This window comes from Podarcis bocagei (assembly GCF_964188305.1).
Source record: "Podarcis bocagei genome assembly, chromosome: 2".
NCBI lineage: Eukaryota > Metazoa > Chordata > Lepidosauria > Squamata > Lacertidae > Podarcis > Podarcis bocagei.
In genome coordinates, this window is record NC_138126.1 from 110410303 (window position 1) to 110428752 (window position 18450).

The 18450-nt window shown below is 40.3% G+C and overlaps 1 protein-coding gene across 11 annotated transcripts in view; it reads left to right on the forward strand.

Annotated features, from left to right (window-relative positions):
- The window catches only part of BPTF (bromodomain PHD finger transcription factor), a 74745-nt gene that overhangs the window by 17075 nt on the left and 39220 nt on the right, over positions 1 to 18450 (forward strand). For 8 of the 11 annotated variants that reach the window (XM_081181202.1, XM_081181203.1, XM_081181206.1 and 5 more), the window contains exons 3-13: positions 5663 to 5886; positions 7910 to 8119; positions 8397 to 8585; positions 10763 to 10936; positions 11183 to 11385; positions 11798 to 12153; positions 13065 to 13196; positions 13511 to 13640; positions 14443 to 14578; positions 14949 to 15200; positions 15523 to 17899. In XM_081181202.1, the coding sequence (XP_081037328.1) occupies positions 5663 to 5886; positions 7910 to 8119; positions 8397 to 8585; positions 10763 to 10936; positions 11183 to 11385; positions 11798 to 12153; positions 13065 to 13196; positions 13511 to 13640; positions 14443 to 14578; positions 14949 to 15200; positions 15523 to 17899 (4383 nt within the window). The remainder of the gene's footprint in view (positions 1 to 5662; positions 5887 to 7909; positions 8120 to 8396; positions 8586 to 10762; positions 10937 to 11182; positions 11386 to 11797; positions 12154 to 13064; positions 13197 to 13510; positions 13641 to 14442; positions 14579 to 14948; positions 15201 to 15522; positions 17900 to 18450) is intronic. The other 3 variants (XM_081181205.1, XM_081181208.1, XM_081181211.1) reach the window with 2 other exon arrangements.

Genomic DNA, 18450 nt, shown 5'->3' on the forward strand with positions numbered 1-18450 from the left:
GTAGAGACATGATTGCAGAACCCTGAGATTCAGAAGGCATCAGAAAAGATTACAAATTGCTGAATATCAGCAAAAGCCCAAGGGCCAGATCACTGATTCTTCTAAGAATAAAATTTTAAATACCGTTTATTTTAAGAATATCAGTTGGAAAAAGAAATTGCAACTCTGCTGACACCATTATCAGGCAACTAAGCAGCTTTTGGAGCAATGCAATTCTCACACCTCACACCTGATCTCATAAAACAGCAATTTGAAGTACATAGAAGTCAAATAAAATGAGTAAGAAACCCTGCCTGCCACCTGTGTTTCTTTCTGCAAATGGTGTCAGGCTACCATGGGTGGTGATTCCATCCTGTCTGTAGAGTCATTAATATATTTTTCTGAGGTGATGGTAGGCACTTCAAGGCATTGTAAAAATGCTTTGTCGAGTGCGGGTTTTTTCCCTCATTACCACATGAACTGACCCATGAACTGGAGGTCCCCATCCCTGTGCTATATCACAGTTTAGTGTAATGTGAATGAACCCAGGCTCTGGGGCTCTCTTGCTCCTCTTCCTCTTTCCCTCCCTCCGGTGTGGCTATGAGGAAATGTTTTTGCTTCCTAATATAGCAGTAAGTTTTATGTACTCCATGGCTGCACAAAACTAAATTCTGCGCAGGCCATCCAAATTATTCTCCCAAGAAAAGCTAGATTCTGTAAAATGTATATATTATGCAAATGGACTGAGTTTGTATGATTTCCTTTTAGGTTAAATTAATTTATACTTCATTGGCTTGCTATTTTATAAAATCTATGCTGATTTTGCCAGTTGTGGATGGGTAAGGACTCTGAAATCCCCGTCCCCCCCCCCCCCGCAATCTTTGCAAATCTTACTCTGCCTTTTCTGGCTTCTGCGATTTCAGCACCATTGCTTTTATACTTTCAAGAAAGTCTTATACATGTGGAAACAGCACTTTAAAAAAGAAAGAAAGCAGAAGCTTCCTTCTCAGGAAGGTGAATTTTGTGCCCACTATCAAATTCAGTATTTCTTCAGTGGAATGTAGTCCTGAATTTAACTGACTGGTATTTATAATTTTCCAAAACACAAAAAGTTATTTTAGTTTATTATATAAATTGTATTTAATGCAGTAGTAAATTCTCATCATTTTAAAAGAGCTATATGACACTCTGTACTAGATGGCAGCTTTCTCAATGCATCTTCATGTAGTAAAAACTCATATATGAGATCATCAGGCATGAAATCTCAGCCTGTATGAGGATTTCATACTACAGTGGTACCTTGGTTCTTGAACTTAATCCATTCCAGGAGTCCGTTCGACTCCCAAAACGGTTTGAAAACCAAGGCACGGCTTTCAATTGGCTGCAGGAGCTTCCTGCACTCAATTGGCAGCCGTGTTGGACATTCGGCTTCTGAAAAGCGTTTGCAAACCAGAACACTCACTTCCGGGTTTGCGGCATCCGGGTGCCAATTTGTTCAGGAGCCAAGCCATTCGGCAACCAAGGTACCACTGTACTTCATATTTTGAAGAGTCTTGTATGAATCAACCATTGGACCTTTTTTCAGTGCAAAGTTGCTGTCTTTCTCTGTAAACCCACATCCATTTGTAGGCATGTGATCTTACCACTAATGAGTACAGTAAATATCTGTAGAAAGAAAAGATGGCACTCTGGATAAAGCCCTTGTATTTTGATCATTTGAGAGGACGTATCTGCTTCTCAAGGAGTTTCCTTTACCGTGAAGATAAAAAACTCCCATTGATTCCTACCAGATTCATTGTTGGCTTGCAAACAACCAGTGTTCTATTCACCTATGATGAGCAAAAATTGCCTCTAGGCAACAGGGCAGAGAATTTTTTATGAAACTGAAAAACTTTTCTTTTTTTATTCAAACATCTTACACTGGTACTTGAGAAAAGGCACACCATTAAAAAAATTGTAAGCAGCATAGCAGAATGGGCTGGTCTTCGATATGGCTCATTATTGCTTGTTTATAAGTCTGCTATAGCAGTATTTGGGACGCGGGTGGCGCTCTGGGACGCGGCTGGCGCTGTGGGTAAAACCTCAGTGACTAGGACTTGCCGATCGCATGGTCGGCGGTTCGAATCCCTGTGGCGGGGTGCGCTCCCGTTGCTCGGTCCCAGCACCTGCCAACCTAGCAGTTCGAAAGCACCCCCGGGTGCAAGTAGATAAATAGGGACCGCTTACTAGCAGGAAGGTAAACGGCGTTTCCGTGTGCTGCGCTGGCTTGCCAGAGCAGCTTCGTCACGCTGGCCATGTGACCCCGAAGTGTCTTCGGACAGCGCTGGCTCCCGGCCTCTAGAGTGAGATGAGCGCACAACCCTAGAGTCTGTCAAGACTGGCCCGTACTGACAGGGGTACCTTTACCTTTATAGCAGTATAGTGTTGAATGTAGATAATAAAATTTTAGAGAACAACTCTTTACTTTGTTTCCTACAAGCATATGGCTATCATTGATGTCCAAACACAAACTGCATTTAGTCTTAAGAATATGATAGCAAGTAAATTTCAATCCCTGATTTACAAAGCTGGCTTATTTTCAATTACTATAGTTAAAGATGAAGTGCAGTTTAGAGTTCATGTGTAATGCTGAACACTGGCTAATCAAGAATGGAAAAGAAAGCTTCTGATTGCCTCCTCGCATCTGTGCCAGTGGAGAATCATACGAATCTGAGGTAGACCCAGGGTGGATCTAAACACGGGGGGAAATGCTATAAATAAGTCAGAAATTAGATCATTTTAGCAAAAGAAAAAAATCACTATGGAAAACTATGTTTTAAAATTTCCTGCTATCTGACGCCATCTGGCATTGCATGTTTGTAGCGCATTTAATTCGCTGCATCTTTAGTAATGTAGCTGAGTCCCCTTTCTATGTAAAGCCTCAATATCTAAAGAAACTGCCTTAAGCCATGTAAGAGGGGCTTGTTGAAAAAATTGTTGTTGTTTTTTACTGAAACATAGTAACAGTTCAGTGACCTAGTGGTAAAACTCAAGTGCCTCATCTTCAAATTTAGGCCAGACTCTTCGGGTGCTCCTGATACTTCTCTTGTTAGAATTCTTTGATATTTTGATTAACACTGCAGTATAAATCTTTAAAGAGATAATTACACATAATAAATTTGCAGTGCATGCTAGGGAAATGAACTGGGGGGTCTCCCATATCAAAGTATGAATGGAAAATGCATGTCATCAAACTATTTACTTACTACTGTATATTTTTCTATATGTACTGTATTCCACTTTTCAGACAAATGCCCCCCCCCCCAAGCTGCTCACATCAGTTAAAAGGGATGGCATTGCCATCAGGCTTGCAGGAACACACAAGGAAAGGGAAATGGGAAAGGTAGGAGAGGGAGGTCAGTTGTCTAATACCAGAACACAGTGGTGAGCTATAAGTGGGTGTAAGAGGGGGGAGCGCAGGCTGAGTTTCCTTTGCTGGTATTCTTTATTGAGTACTAATGGGCATTTCTTTTTCCTTTGTCTGATAGATAGGGCCAGAGTGTTCTTTTCCTTTACTTCTGCAGTCCCTGGGCAACTGGCAGTTGTTGCTGTGTTTCTCTGGCAGGTAGTGTGTGGGGAGTAAGCTTCTGAAGCCGCTTCTTTTCTGGCCAATGAATGAGGTCAACCTGGTCTTTACCATGCCGTGATGTAGATGAATCAACCTCTCAGGAGCCTTGGTCCCTTGTGCTGGTTTCAGCTCTCCAGTCCCTGGATTGACTCCATACTTGCTACAGGGATGCAGGTGGCGCTGTGGTCTAAACCACTGAGCCTCTTGGGCTTGCCGATCAGAGGTCAGCAGTTCGAATCTGCATGACAGGGTGAGCTCCTGTTGATCTGTCCCAGCTCCTGACAACCTTGCAGTTTGAAAGCACACCAGTGCAAGTAGATAAATAGGTACCACTGTGGCGGGAAGGTAAACGGCGTTTCTGTGCACTCTGGCTTCCCATCACGGTGCTCCGTTGTGCCAGAAGCGATGTAGTCATCCTGACCACATGACCCGGGAAGCTGTCTGTAGACAAACACTGGCTCCCTCGATCTGAAAAGCGAGATGAGTGCAGTACCCCATAGTCGACTTAACCGTCCAGGGGTCCTTTGTCTTTACCTTTACCTTTACCTTTACCATACTTGATATCACAACTGATTCAGCAAAAACTACTTTTTTGTGTAGAACATATGCTGCCACCTTGCACCAAATCAGAGCATTAGTCCATCTTGTCCCCAGCATTGTCTGTTTTGAGGGGCAGTGGGTCTCCAGAGTCTCAGGCAGATGGCTTTCCCATCTAAACCTGCTGCCTGATCATTTTTAACATTCAGTTGAGCCTGAGACCCTCTGCATGTGAAGCATGCACTCTGCCACTGAACCCCTGGGCTCCATACCAATTGCACCAGGCAGTCATGCAGACATCTAGATACATGACAAAGAAGTAGACACTTCAATTCATATGACTTCATTGTTTGCAGTAAGACATATTGTAGACTGAGGTGTGCAACAACTTAAACACTATTTTGTATGCAACATTAGGATTAAGGCCATTGCATATGGTATTTCACAGCTTGTTCTTCCAAGTTTCAGACAGGGTGGAGCAAAGCAGGAGTGATTGAGCCATGTGCAGTAACATATTGGTCATTCATAGTAAAGTGGGGTTTGTTGCTTATCATGATGTGTGAACAGAGCCTATGTGCAGCCACATTGGATGTGGTATATTTTCTCCTGGGCCTTCTCCATCCACTTTCCCACCTTAAGGGCTTTTTAAAATATTCTTTCATCTTTACTCTCATTTCGTTGTACGTACATTTGCTACTTGCTTCTTGGATTTATAAAAAGAAGCAAAGGTCATATAATACTTTTAAATTTTAAAAGTGAATTATTTCCGCAATGCATAGTGTGGATTTCTTAAAGTGGCAGAGCATTATTTTTTCAGACCATATCTTTTAATTCTTGCTTTGGAGCACCCCCAAAGCTCAGCATGATATCGAAAATAATAGAATGGGTGGGGTCAGTCATGACAGCAGATTTCTTCTGGCTGCCAAGATTGGCTAAATGTGATGTAAAGTAATCGTGCCTGTACCCAGAGTGCTTGCCCTCCACTTAATGATTCTGATTTGTGTGAAATAGACAGTCACCATATTTTTGCTATACAGTTTCAAGTCATCAATAATTGGACCAGATTAACTGGTTGTACAGAACTTCATGGTGAATAAAACCTATGTTGAGATTTTTCTTAGGTGAGAAGCCACAGAACATCCTGGAAGAAATAATCATTTCTTCGAATGATTCGGTGTCTAACTTTTGAAATTATTATTGAAAATTCCTTTTGTAATGTCATAATACTTTATAGTATTGTACGGTATGGTAAAGAAGCATATTATTTGTGTATTGGAAAGGGAAGAAAAGGTTTGTGTTTTGTGATAATACAATTTTTAAATGTGACAACTCATGCAGCTGAATTATGGAAGAACTGAATTATGTTATAACATTTTTTAGAGTTTGGTAATAGCTGTTTGTGGTAAACTAAAAATACATGCTCAACAGTGAACTTATGATATGAACTCAGTTATTCTTTTCATTCCTGTTTCTTTCCCAGTATATACATATGTTTCATTGCCATTTGTCTCATAAACAATTATTCTAATACTGTCACAGAGAGGAAGATTCAGAGTGTGAGAAAGATAAGAAAATCTGGTACTATAGCACAAAAGTCCAGCTGGCAGAATTAATTGAATGCCTTGACAAAGATTACTGGGAAGCTGATATCTGCAAAACTCTGGAAGAAATGCGTGAAGAAATACATCGGCATATGGATATAACAGAGGACCTTACCAATAAAGCACGGGGTAGCAACAAATCTTTTCTTGCTGCAGCAAATGGTAAGAATCTACAAAACTAATCCTCAATTGCTAACAGCACACAATGGATTATCGAGCGCATTTTGAATTTCTACCTCAATGACGTGTATTCTAGTGAAGAAAGGTTTATGAGGAAAAGGGCATGTCTGTTAAAATTGGGAAGGCCAAGTTCCATGGACTCCATTTACAGTGGTGCCTCGCAAGATGAAATTAATTCGTTCCGCAAGTCTTTTCATCTTGCGATGTTTTTCGTCTTGCGAAGCACGGTCCGTCGCAACTGCGCCTCTTCAAGCGGCTTTAAGAAAAAAGCGAACAAACTCGCAAGACGTTTTCGTCTTGCGAAGCAAGCCCATAGGGAAATTCGTCTAGCGAAGCAACGCAAAAACCGAAAAACCCTTTTGTCTAGCGAGTTTTTCATCTTGCGGGGCACCACTGTATAGTGCCACCGGAATACATATAGCCTTTAGGTACATTTGAGAAGGTTCGATTAAACCTGTTAGGCCTTATAGATTTTTTCAGGGAAATGGGCAAGCATTGGTCCAGGGCTACCCTTGTTGCTGCCCCAGAAAAAGCGCTAACCTATGCAGACTTTGTTTAATAGTGCAAAAAACCTGAGAAACTGCAGGGGATCTATATACAGAAGGATGTGAGCGGAAGGTGACTTCCCTGCTCTTTTCAGGAGGAAACAAATTGAATGGTGTTGGCTGTGGAACTCTGTGGGGCGGGTGTATTTAAAGATAAAATGGTATATTTTTGCTCTTAAAGCAAAAGATAAAATGTGATTCTTCCTCTAACACCTGTAGTCTACAGAGCTCTTCCTGATGACTTTAAGCTTGTCTTTTTCACTCCTAAATAGTCACCAGTATAGTGTTTGTCTGTTATCAGTTTCCTTAGTTGATCATAATACCTAGTGGCATTTACAAAACCTCCACTGCTTTATATAAGAAATAACACTTCAGTCTTAAGTGGGTCAGTATGGGTAAGACCACCTGCTCCATACTTTTTATTCACAACCATCCCTTCTTGGCAGTGTTCTGTTTTGTAACAGCCGTAGCAAATTTTTGTTTCTTTGCAAACGGTTGGATTACTGGCTACATCTAGGCTGGGTGCCTTAAAACAGGGCAACAACTGGAGACATAAACTGAGGACCCTGTTTTGCAGTGAGCATCCTTTTGCTTTTGGAGAAACCTGCCTTTTGGAAGAGCGCAGCTTTCTTCTCAAGTCTGCACTTGTTTCAAACCAAATGGATTTCTTGGTGGCACTAGGATCCGAGTCTAGTTCTAGAGCACTGAAAATATTGCAGCGGATAAATAAATGAGGGCAGGAGCAGGTCAGATTGATTATCATCCTTGTTGGAAGAGTCACTAACTTGAGGTTTCCATAATCCCACAGCTCAGCCTTATTTTTCAGTCTTTGCATGTTTGGAGCCAGATTAATGTCCAGGAGCCACAGATTTGTAGATCTGTTAGGTTGCTATATATGCATGTTATCAAAACTTCAATTAATCTGCAGAATCAATAGCAATTAATGCATGTTCTCTGACATCGCTTGTAGAGTTGTAGATTATCCATATTGACTGAGTGATGTACACAAAATTCCATGTTTATGTTGTCAATTTGCAATCCCTTCCATTTTTGAGACTATGTATACAGGTAACTTGCAATTTACGTGCATTTAACTTGTGCGTATTCAACTTTACACACTTGGCAAAAAAAATAAAAGGGGTCTGAGGGTCCAGGGAAGAAAAACTTTGGCAATCCCGTCCGCTATTGCACCCAGTGTGTTTTGACTGTACAAGATTTTGGTGTTCCATATTATCCCTGGAGCATAACCCTGATGTAAATTGAGAGTCGCCTGTATCAACTTGTAATCCACCTGTTAAATGACTTTTTAAAAATTACATGTGCAAACAGTACTTCACAAATGTCAGTCGCACTGTGGACCATGTATCCAATTGTTAGATGGGTCTGTCAGGGGTTAAAATGGATACTTCTGGAGCCCCTAGTCTTTGAACTAGGTGTCTATTGTCCATTTTTTGCTTTAGAAGAGATTCTGGAAGCAATCAGAGCCAGAAAGGGGGAAATACCAGAAGATAAAAGCTCAATAGCTGATGAAACGGAAAAGGAAAAGGCTAGTGTTGAAAATAAAGACAGTACAGATACTGATAATGGCAAAGAGGAACTTTCGAACCAACTGCTGGATGTAAACAAAGAAACGCCACCAGATGAAAGTTCTGAAAAAGGAAGAAAGGAAGGTAAAGACGATACTTGCGAAATTAACATATTTTCTGCAGTAGTGTTTACTCCCGTGTATTTCTTTTTAATAGCATTTATTATTGTATCTTTTGGTCTGTCAACAATTTCAGATTTAGACAGACATTCTTCTCATCACAGAATCAGCTCTCATTCCCCAGTGACATAGTCCAAGCAGTTTTCACAAACTTTCATTTCAGTGTAGGTAAAACTTGGCATCTTTGTATAACCAAGTTTTTAAAACACCTGTTGCACTTTGTTACTCATTTGTTACTGTAGAGCAAACAGATACTATAGATAAAAGCAACTCCGTGACATCAGCTGTTGGAGGCAACAGCGTAGATCCTCCTGCTGGAGAGTCTAGTGCTTCTGAAGGAAAAAGTGCAGTCGGAAATGAGTCAGAAATCCTGGATGATAATGAGGTGAACAAGAAGCTGGTGACATCAGAGGCCCTCAAGAATGTCTCAGGTACAGAAAATACCTCTGTAATTTAGAGGAGCATAACAGTTATGTAAATGGAAATTGCCTAAAACCACTTACAGTGTATGCTATTTGTGCTGCTTGTTTTCACTGCCATCCCTGACACTCTGTTTGTCTTCGACTGAATTAATAGTATCCCAGATTTAATGCAGATAGACTTGTGTTGCTGCATCCTTCAAATATTTGGGATCACTACTATTTATTTGGGATGCGGGTGACGCTGTGGGTTAAACCACAGAGCCTAGGACTTGCCGATCAGAAGGTCGGCGGCTCAAATCCCCACGATGGGGTGAGCTCCCGTTGCTCGGTCCCTGCTCCTGCCAACCTAGCAGTTCGAAAGCACACCAGTGCAAGTAGATAAATAGGTACTGCTCCAGTGGGAAGGTAAACAGCATTTCCGTGTGCTGCTCTGGTTCGCCAGAAGCGGCTTAGTCATGCTGGCCACATGACCCAGAAGCTGTACGCCGGCTCCCTCGGCCAAAAAATCGAGATGAGTGCCACAACCCCAGAGTTGGCCATGACTGGACCTAATGGTCAGGGGTGCCTTTATCTTTACTATTTATTTATTTATTTATTTATTTTGTCCAGCCAAAGCCGTTACGAAAGTTAAAATACATAAGACAGAATGAAAGCAGAATAAAATGCATGACATGGTTAAAATAATTATTAAAATCAGGCATCCTGCCCGATAAGAGTTTGATTCCCCCAAATAATTTAACTTATCCCCACAAACTTTTCTCCTTAAAATTGACGCTCTAAAGGCAAAACAGGACACTTTTTGTGAGGTGTAAGGGGACTTGTTCCCTAATAAAAAGTTTTATCACATACTCAATCTCCCAACTGGGAGATTTAAATCTTTGCTCTTGAGTCCTCATAGATTGGGCATACCAGTTAGTAGTAGAGTAAGTCTTCAGGCACATTACCTCCACATGGGCAAACTCTTTCTTCATAGGGGAATTTGAAATTACGTTTCACATGGATTTGCACTGTGTTTATTTTTAGAACTCCCAGAATGCATTGGCTCATATTGTAGTATGGTATGCAAAGGAGTGAGAGCCTCTTGGGCGACAGAGCATGATCCCATGGATGCCATGTTGGGGACATCCAACAGTAAAAATACTTGGTGTAATGGCCGAGATTGTAGAGTATGCGCACAGAAATGAATGTGAATAGATCAGAATCAGAGTCATCGATCTCATGCATGTGAACCTCTTTTGGAAAGATTTGGAGAATGTGTAAATAGGGGGGAAGTATCATTGTATAGAAATGACGGCAATATATTATTTTTATATGATAGATATAAAGACCAGTTGGGAAACTATGTCTCTAGGGTGCTGTTCCACGACTGCAGAAGTTGTGAATACCACAGCAATGTGTACAGGCTTATTTGCATGGATGTTTCTTGCCCAACTAGCAGCCTCAGCAGCTTGTTGTGAACCTGTTAGGAGTTGTTTTGTTGCCCAGGGATCTGAGAATTTACTGCCTTGAATAATGTGGTATCATCTTCAGTGCTGGCCATCTTGATATTTCATCCTTGATTTCAGGTGACTCATGATAAGATTGATAGCAACGATTCAAAAATAATTGCCCCTCTTTTAGTTCTGTTCATAATTAAAATACTTTTGTTTATTCTTCCCTATCCTCTTACTCATGTCTCCTACGTATTCCTTTTGTGCACTGGAGACTGTCTTCAGTAATCCTCTCTGTAAGCTCTCCCACCTAACCAAAATATACAGCTCCCTTTATGTAAAACATGTATCTGGGAAAAGTTGTGGTCCAACCCTCTTCCCTTTTAATCGTTTCAGTGTTCTTAGGTTGTGTTTTTTTTATGTGGGTGTGCATACAAATTCAACCTTTCCTCTTCTCCCACTCCCCAATGTGATTTTTCAGAATGTGTAATTTGCTTATTAATCATGTTTGCTAAATGCAGGGATAACAATGTGCTTAACTGTTGAGCTAAAATAAGAAATATAGTGGCTTTTTTATAGAAGAAGGTGCACGTAATTAAAATATATACAATACCTGACTTAAATTCAGAAATAAATTATCATTTATATTCTCATACTATTATGTTTCAGCACCTTTTGATTTCAAGATGTTCATCTTGCATTTTAAAGTGCCCTTCAGGTAATACTACATACATAAATCGTTCCTATCTTTCACAGATGAAACAGCTAAGATGGTTCCCAGCCTGAACGTTGGTTCTTCCACTGAAGCACTTTTGTCTGATCCAGAAAACAGCTGTAGCAATGTACTAAATTCCATGCAGGATGAATCAATGAAGGCTTCTGATGAAGTGGAAAATATTGAAGGAGGATCCCAGAGCTCAGAGGAGCTAGGTAAAAATAAAGCAGTCTGTCTTTAGAGTAGCTCAGGCATAGGCAAACTCGACCCTCCAGATGTTTTGAGACTACAATTCCCATCATCCCTGACCACTGGTCCTGTTAGCTAAGGATGATGGGGTTGTAGTCCCAAAACATCTGGAGGGCCGAGTTTGCCTATGCCTGGAGTAGCTGATTGCTGCTCCTAAAATGACACGTTTCAGCAATACCTGTACTAATTGGCCTTTCTGTCTCCTGTTTAAGTGGGTGGTTTGTTTTGGTTTTTGACAGGGGATAGATCTAACAGTGAACGAAGTGAATCTCCAAACACTGGAAGAGGCACGCCGGGTTCAACACGAATGGTCACCAGGTTACGAAATCCGGATAGCAAACTCAGCCAGCTGAAAAGTCAGCAAGTTGCTGCTGCTGCACATGAAGCAAATAAGCTATTTAAAGAAGGCAAAGAGGTTTGTGTTAATTTTGCAGACTTTTTACTGCAGAAATACTCCTGTTCACAGAAAGCAAAATGAAGGTGGTCACCTGGTGGCTTCTACTGGGTGGCGAAAACTAACAGCACAATCTTATTCATGGCTATTCAAAAGTCAGCTTTATTGATTTTAACAGAACCTACTCCTGGGTATAGCTAGAGTTTGTTTCTTTAGGAAAATCAACTTTGAAGACAAGTTTATCTTTAGCCTAAGTTCTTACACTCAGAGCCTATTTCATCCTGTGCATGTATTTATAGATTAAGAGCTGCATTTTCTAATCCTCGACATTACATTCCCTAAAGATAACAGGGATTGGGCTAACACTAAAATCTAAGACCAAAGATTGTAATTTTTAAAAATTTGTGTGCATTTTGTTTTTTATTTCAATAAGGTCCTTGTGGTTAATTCCCAAGGAGAAATCTCCCGACTGAACACGAAGAAAGAAATAGTGATGAAAGGAAACATCAGCAATTATTTCAAACTCGGCCAAGAAGGGAAGTACCGTGTGTACCACAATCAATATGCCACCAATTCTTTTGCTTTGAACAAGCATCAACACCGGGAAGATCATGACAAGAGGCGACACCTCTCTCACAAATTTTGTCTGAGTCCTGCTGGAGAGTTCAAATGGAATGGCTCTGTCCACGGGTCAAAGGTTCTCACGATATCCACCCTGAGATTAACAATAATTCAGCTAGAGAACAACATCCCATCCTCATTCCTTCACCCCAACTGGGCTTCACACAGGTGAATATAGTTGTGATTTTCATCATTTTTTATGCAGTGGTTTTTAAAATTATATAGGTTGGATCCAGACTTGCTCGTGTATGAACCATTTGTGCAGGAACCTGCAGAAGAGCTTCCCTGCTGGTGGGGGGAGTGGCACAATAGTTTTTACCTATTGCTCGTTTCCCTCAGGAACACTTTCCATGCTGTCTGCAGGCTTTTCAGGGGCACAGGTTGCTACATGAGAAGCTGGAATTTGCAAAATAAATAAATGCCCTGCTCCCTTTTTCTGAGCATAAGTTAGTATACAGCTTGTAAGTTAGTATAAGTTAAGCACCATCAACCTGCAGGGTAGCTGAAGAAGATGAGTTTACAGTAAAAGTTGACAGGGTGGAAATGGAAAAAAAGAAGGGAAATTGATGTAGTTGTCTCAGTTGCATGCGCATAGGCTTTGTTGCAGGCTGAATTACAGTGGTACCTCGGGTTACATATGCTTCAGGTTACATACGCTTCTGGTTACAGACTCCGCTAACCCAGAAATAGTGCTTCAGGTTAAGAACTTTGCTTCAGGATGAGAACAGAAATCGGGCTCCAGCAGCGCGGCAGCAGCAGGAGGCCCCATTAGCTAAAGTGGTGCTTTAGGTTAAGATCAGTTTCAGGTAAAGAACGGACCTCCAGAACGAACTAAGTACTTAACCCGAGTTACCACTGTAGTGTGTTGTGCCATACGTTCCATAGAAACACTTTGAGGAGGGATTTTAATGAAGAGAGGTAGTGTTTTATAATATATAATATATAATTTATACCTCGCCCATCTGGCTGGGTTTCCCTTGCCACTCTGGGCAGTTTTGTTTTAAAGTATGCTATTGACGTAGCATTTATCCTACTGTATGCAGCGAATGCATTGCTGATAATATTTTTGTCACCTGTAGGTCTAATTGGATCAAGGCTGTGCAGATGTGTAGTAAACCTAGAGAATTTGCATTGGCTTTAGCTATATTGGAATGTGCAATCAAGCCAGTTGTCATGCTGCCTATCTGGAGGGAGTCCTTGGGACACACCAGGTAAGATGTCTGAATGAGTGAAAAACATAAGTCTACATTAAAATATGTTCAAGTACTGTACTGGAGAATTTAACACCATTATAAAAAAAACTCTGTCAGGAGCTCTGAAAATTCACGGGCGCAGTTTTTGCAATATGTTTGCCACCTGGAAGTTGCCTCATGTCATTTAATCTCAGCAATGGAAAAACTACTTTGAAAGTTCAACAACAGTGTAAATTCTCTTGACTCAACTGCATTCGCTGTTTGTACAGCAGCGTGCAGTTGTTTGTGTGTCTAGTATAACTGGCCCAAAAGAATGTGTATCTTGCGATTAGGTTGCGCAGAATGACAGCTATTGAAAGAGAAGAAAAGGAAAAAGTGAAAAAGAAGGAAAGAAAACAAGAGGAAGAAGAAACCATGCAGCAAGCAACATGGGTGAAATACACATTTCCTATCAAACATCAGGTACAGTTTCTGCATAGTAATCTTAAGTAAATGTTTTTAGCAGATTTCTGCTCTTCCTTTATTAAATTTAAAAGGCTGTATGGGGTGGGGGTGTTGTTGTTTTTTAACATGGTGAGTAATAGGATCAATGAAAAGAGAGAACTTGAGATTGATTTGTGTCTTGGCCATTGTTTAATTGGATAATAATCCATGATGGATTGTAATCTTACTCTGGTGATAGAAGAGAGATTTCACCAAACATCTTTGATACTGTATGTGCATAGGATGTGATTTACATATCCCAATTCCAAGTGTAAGAGAAATTTGAGACAGGTCAAGATCCCATGTACTCCATCTATTCAATGAAGATGATTTCCTTTTCCTTCTAGCCCCATGACAAAAAAAACTAAAAACAAAATATAGTAGCATTTATCTATTAAGAGTTATCCATTACAATCACTAAGAAGTCTATGTGGAACCCTTTGATAAGCCCTTCAAAAAAAAAAGGCCTGAGTAGCTGCATAGATGCACCCCTAGTATTCTTTGTGTGGAAATTGGGGTTCTAGGAACCCAACTGGTCATGGCAAATCTGCATCCCTAAAATGTTGTTGCTTTTCTATGTGCATTACTGTTGGGAGCAGAGGCTATTTCTAGTAGTGTGCTCAGTCCTTTTTCATGCATTTATGTTGCAGATCTGTGTTGTAGCCACAGTTTAAGCACTTTCCTGCAGCATTTGTTGAAAAGCCATCTTTTATTTTTGTAATTGTATCTAAGTTTTTAAAGTAAATTTATTATTTTAAAATGTGTCTGTAATGCTTTACAGGTTTGGAAACAAAAAGGAGAAGAATATAGAGTAACAGGGTATGGTGGATGGATCTGGATTAGTAAAACTCATGTTCATAGATTTGTACCAAGATTACCAGGAAATACTAATGTCAATTACAGGAAATTACTACCAGGTGAGTGTAAAATATCTTTGCTTTGAAATAATTTTTACTGTTAGTTACTGCATCATAAACAGGCCTTCTCAGCACTATAGTCAAACCTCAGTTCTTGAACAGCTCTGTTTTTTAACGTTTTGGGATACTCAAATGCATTCATGTATTGCTTCATTCTAAGTTTTGAGTATTTTATTGTAAGAATTTTGCCTTTTTAATTACAGTTATATTTCTGAGTTCAAAATTCTGTGTTTTGGTGCAAGAATCAATACATTTGAATACTTTTGTTATACACCGTAACTTAATGCTCTCTTTAATGCATGCACCCTGAGAGTTTGAAAAGGTGGCATAGAAATCTTATAAGTAAATATACGTGTCCTTTTTTAATCAGCAAAAAGTGAAACTACTACCATCCCAGAAAAACAGCGTGAACTGGATAAAAGGAAAACTCCAGCAAAAGTGAAGGTCGAGCATGGTTCTTCGAAAGAAAAGATAAAATACTTCCGTGAGCCACACAAGAAGGACCAAAAAGAAACTGAAAATTCCGAGACCACAAAGAGAGCTCAAACCAAGGAAGAAAATGAACCGCATGAAGAAAAATCTGAAATCAAACATTTTGAAAAATTAGTTCATGCAAATGAAGGTATTAAGCATTTAAGGCATATGGGTGGGTGGGTGAGTATTTAGGTTTACACGGATTAATTCTGTTTAGCAGAATGTATGCGTGCTTATGTAAATCTGAGAACAATCGGGGGGGGCGCATTAAAAAAAATTGAAACTGTGAATGTCAGACACTAAAGACCCATTGACACATTCACCTGCACACATATGGAAGCCACTTCCCGTTGCTGTGGTCACACACAGTTGTGATATGTATGAATGGAACCATGTGGGTTAGGTGAAACAGGTCGGAAAGACCTAGTAATTACCAAAATGTCTTACTGAATTTAAATTGTTCTTCACAGAGAAGAAAGAAATTGGTGAAGGTGATAAAGACATCAAGGAAGAATCTATGGAGGTTGATGAAGTGAAAGTGGATACCTCCACAAAATATGAGGAAGCCCCAGTCAGTGTGGATTTAATCAACGTCAGCGAGAGTTTCCACTTAAGGACATTTTACAAAAGGAAAGTAAAATCATCAAAACTAGATGGACTGCTTGAAAGGAGAGTAAAACAGTTTACACTTGAGGAAAAGCAGCGACTAGAAAGAATAAAGCTCAAATCTGGTTCTAACTCTTCAGGTTGTAAATTGTTGAGGCAACAGGAGAGTGAGGATGACCTACAGTTACCTAAAGCAGGAGATGAGAAGCAAGTAGATTTGACATCCCAAAGCAGAATTGATACTTCAGAGACAAATCAAACGGAAGATCCTGTTAAAGACCACTTGTCACCTAGCAATCGCCACTTTACCAAAACCAGTGAATCAGTCCAATCTTTGCCTTGCTTAAATAGGCTTTTAGAGGGAGAAGCAGATGCAACTTCAGTTCAGTGTCCAGATACTCAAAGTTTGAAAGCAAAAGATAGTAATGAAAGTGTTTCTGAATCCATGGATACGGATAACCCTCAAGTGCAGAGTAAGGAGAAAAGCACTGACTGTTTGAAAACAGAAGACTCTAAACCAGTAGAAAACAAAGAAACAACAACATGTGGTATCTTAGAGGACAACGCAAAATGTTTGGAGCAAGCAAATACTGAGTTTCAGTGCGGAAATGTTATTCGGCCAATGGTAACTGAAAGCAGCTGTGAAGGAGACACTTCATCTTCAACTGAGATAGGAAATGAAGCGTTAACATCTGAAAAACACGACTGTGATTCTGCAGAAGCTCGTAGGTTAGAAAATCACCCCAGCATGGTATCTCTGCAAGCAAAAGAGAGTCTTGTGAAAAACATTGCAGATGCGTCTGAACCCAAAATTGCATTAAATCCAAAGCAGACTCTCGGGGGCCTAAAATCGCTGCATACTGAGCTAATTTCAGAAAAGGCATTTGAAGCCCAAATTCCTGACGTGATTGGAGAAAATATTATTGATGAGGTGGTGAAGACTAAAATCACTGAAACAAATGGTGAAAAGCAAGACCAGGAGAAGTGTGTCCCACCGAGTTCCATAAACAAGTGTTTTGATCAGATTAAGAGTATTGCTGACAAAAATAATAATAAAAACGGGGAATTGAATACACAAACGGAAAAGGGGAAGCCAGCAGCATTTCAGATTAATGGAAAAGACACTGATTTTAAAGTATTACCTAATGAAGAGTGCTTAAAGAGAGAGACACTTGCACAAACCGAGAGTGGCGTTGACTCAAAAATCAATAATATTAGCAAAAGCAACCCTCTGGTCAAATCATTTTCTTCTAACGAAACTCTAAAACCATTTATGAATGGTGATATTGCAGTGGAAGATGCAAATGATAATTTGGTCAGTAAGTTGGGTGTACAGAGTTCTGTGGGTGGTGATTCTAGAGAGAATGATTTGCCTCAAGATAATATGTCTCAGTCTAATCAAAGTACTGGAAGAAAGCAGTGTTCTCCTGAAAGGTCTAGTCTTGTTGATGACACATCCATCACATCTCTCCATTCCTCCAGTGAAAACAATATATATAATGAAACAGAATGCATGGAGATTGAACCACCTTGTGTTACGAAAACCGCACCATCACCTGTAATTTCCTGTGAGGAATCTAGCTTGAGTAATGACTTTGCTGATCAGAATGGATTACCGATAAGCAACAAAACCGAAAGTGTCAACGGAGAAAGTGTAGTAAAAGCCGTTGTTACGGAAGTGACCACCACGTCAACTGTTTCTACAGAATCCAAAACTACTTATAAAGTATCGGGATTGTCAGCCATCAAGGAAGATAGAGAAAGTGGGGTATCATCCATGGAAAACTGTTCTGTATCCACTGTAACCACCACCACGACCACGACGACCACTGTAAGAAAACTTACCGCTCCCACTACAGATAGCAATACTGATGTCATTTCTGTAAAGGAGCACAGCAAAACTGTGGTAACAGCAACAGTGACTGATTCCTTGACTACTGCAGCAGGAACCTTGGTGACTTCTATGACAGTCAGCAAGGAATATTCCACAAGGGACAAAGTGAAGCTCATGAAATTTTCAAGGCCGAAAAAAACTCGTTCTGGAACAGCCTTGCCATCTTACCGGAAGTTTGTTACCAAAAGCAGTAAAAAGAGCATATTTGTTCTGCCCAATGATGACTTGAAGAAGCTAGCAAGAAGAGGAGGGATCAGAGAGGTTCCCTGTTTCAACTATACTGCGAAGCCTGCTTTGGATATTTGGCCATATCCATCCCCAAGACCAACGTTTGGTATCACTTGGAGGTACAGTGCTAACAGCTCTTTAAAATCATTTGGGTGGGAGAACATGTCTTCGTACAAATGGTAGGCATGTTATAATCCAGCATGAAAATTTGGCACTTCAGGTGTTATCCCTTTTAAATATTAACCCAACATTTTTTTGGTCCTCCATATTTGAGGATATTTGAGCTGAATTTACCTAACAGGGATGTTCGTTTCCCAGGTGTGCTCAATTTGAAAGATTACCCTGCTTCCAGGCTTAAAGTTCTGTGTACTGTCAAAGAATAGGATCAGTATTGAAGGAGGGAAACACATACTTCTGCAGCCAGTGTACATATGGCAGCTTGGCATCTACCATCCAGAGGGGTGAAGGGTTAGGGCAGATGATACACAGTTGGCATATACATTCCTAGTCTTATGCACGTTGAATAAACTCTCCTTAAGACACAAGAACCTATATGGAGGTGTCTTGAAAGCCTGACCTGATCATTGCGATTTGAAGTACAGTGGTGCCTCGCAAGACGGAATTAATTTGTTCCACGAGTTTTTTCGTCTAGCGAATTTTTCGTCTTGCG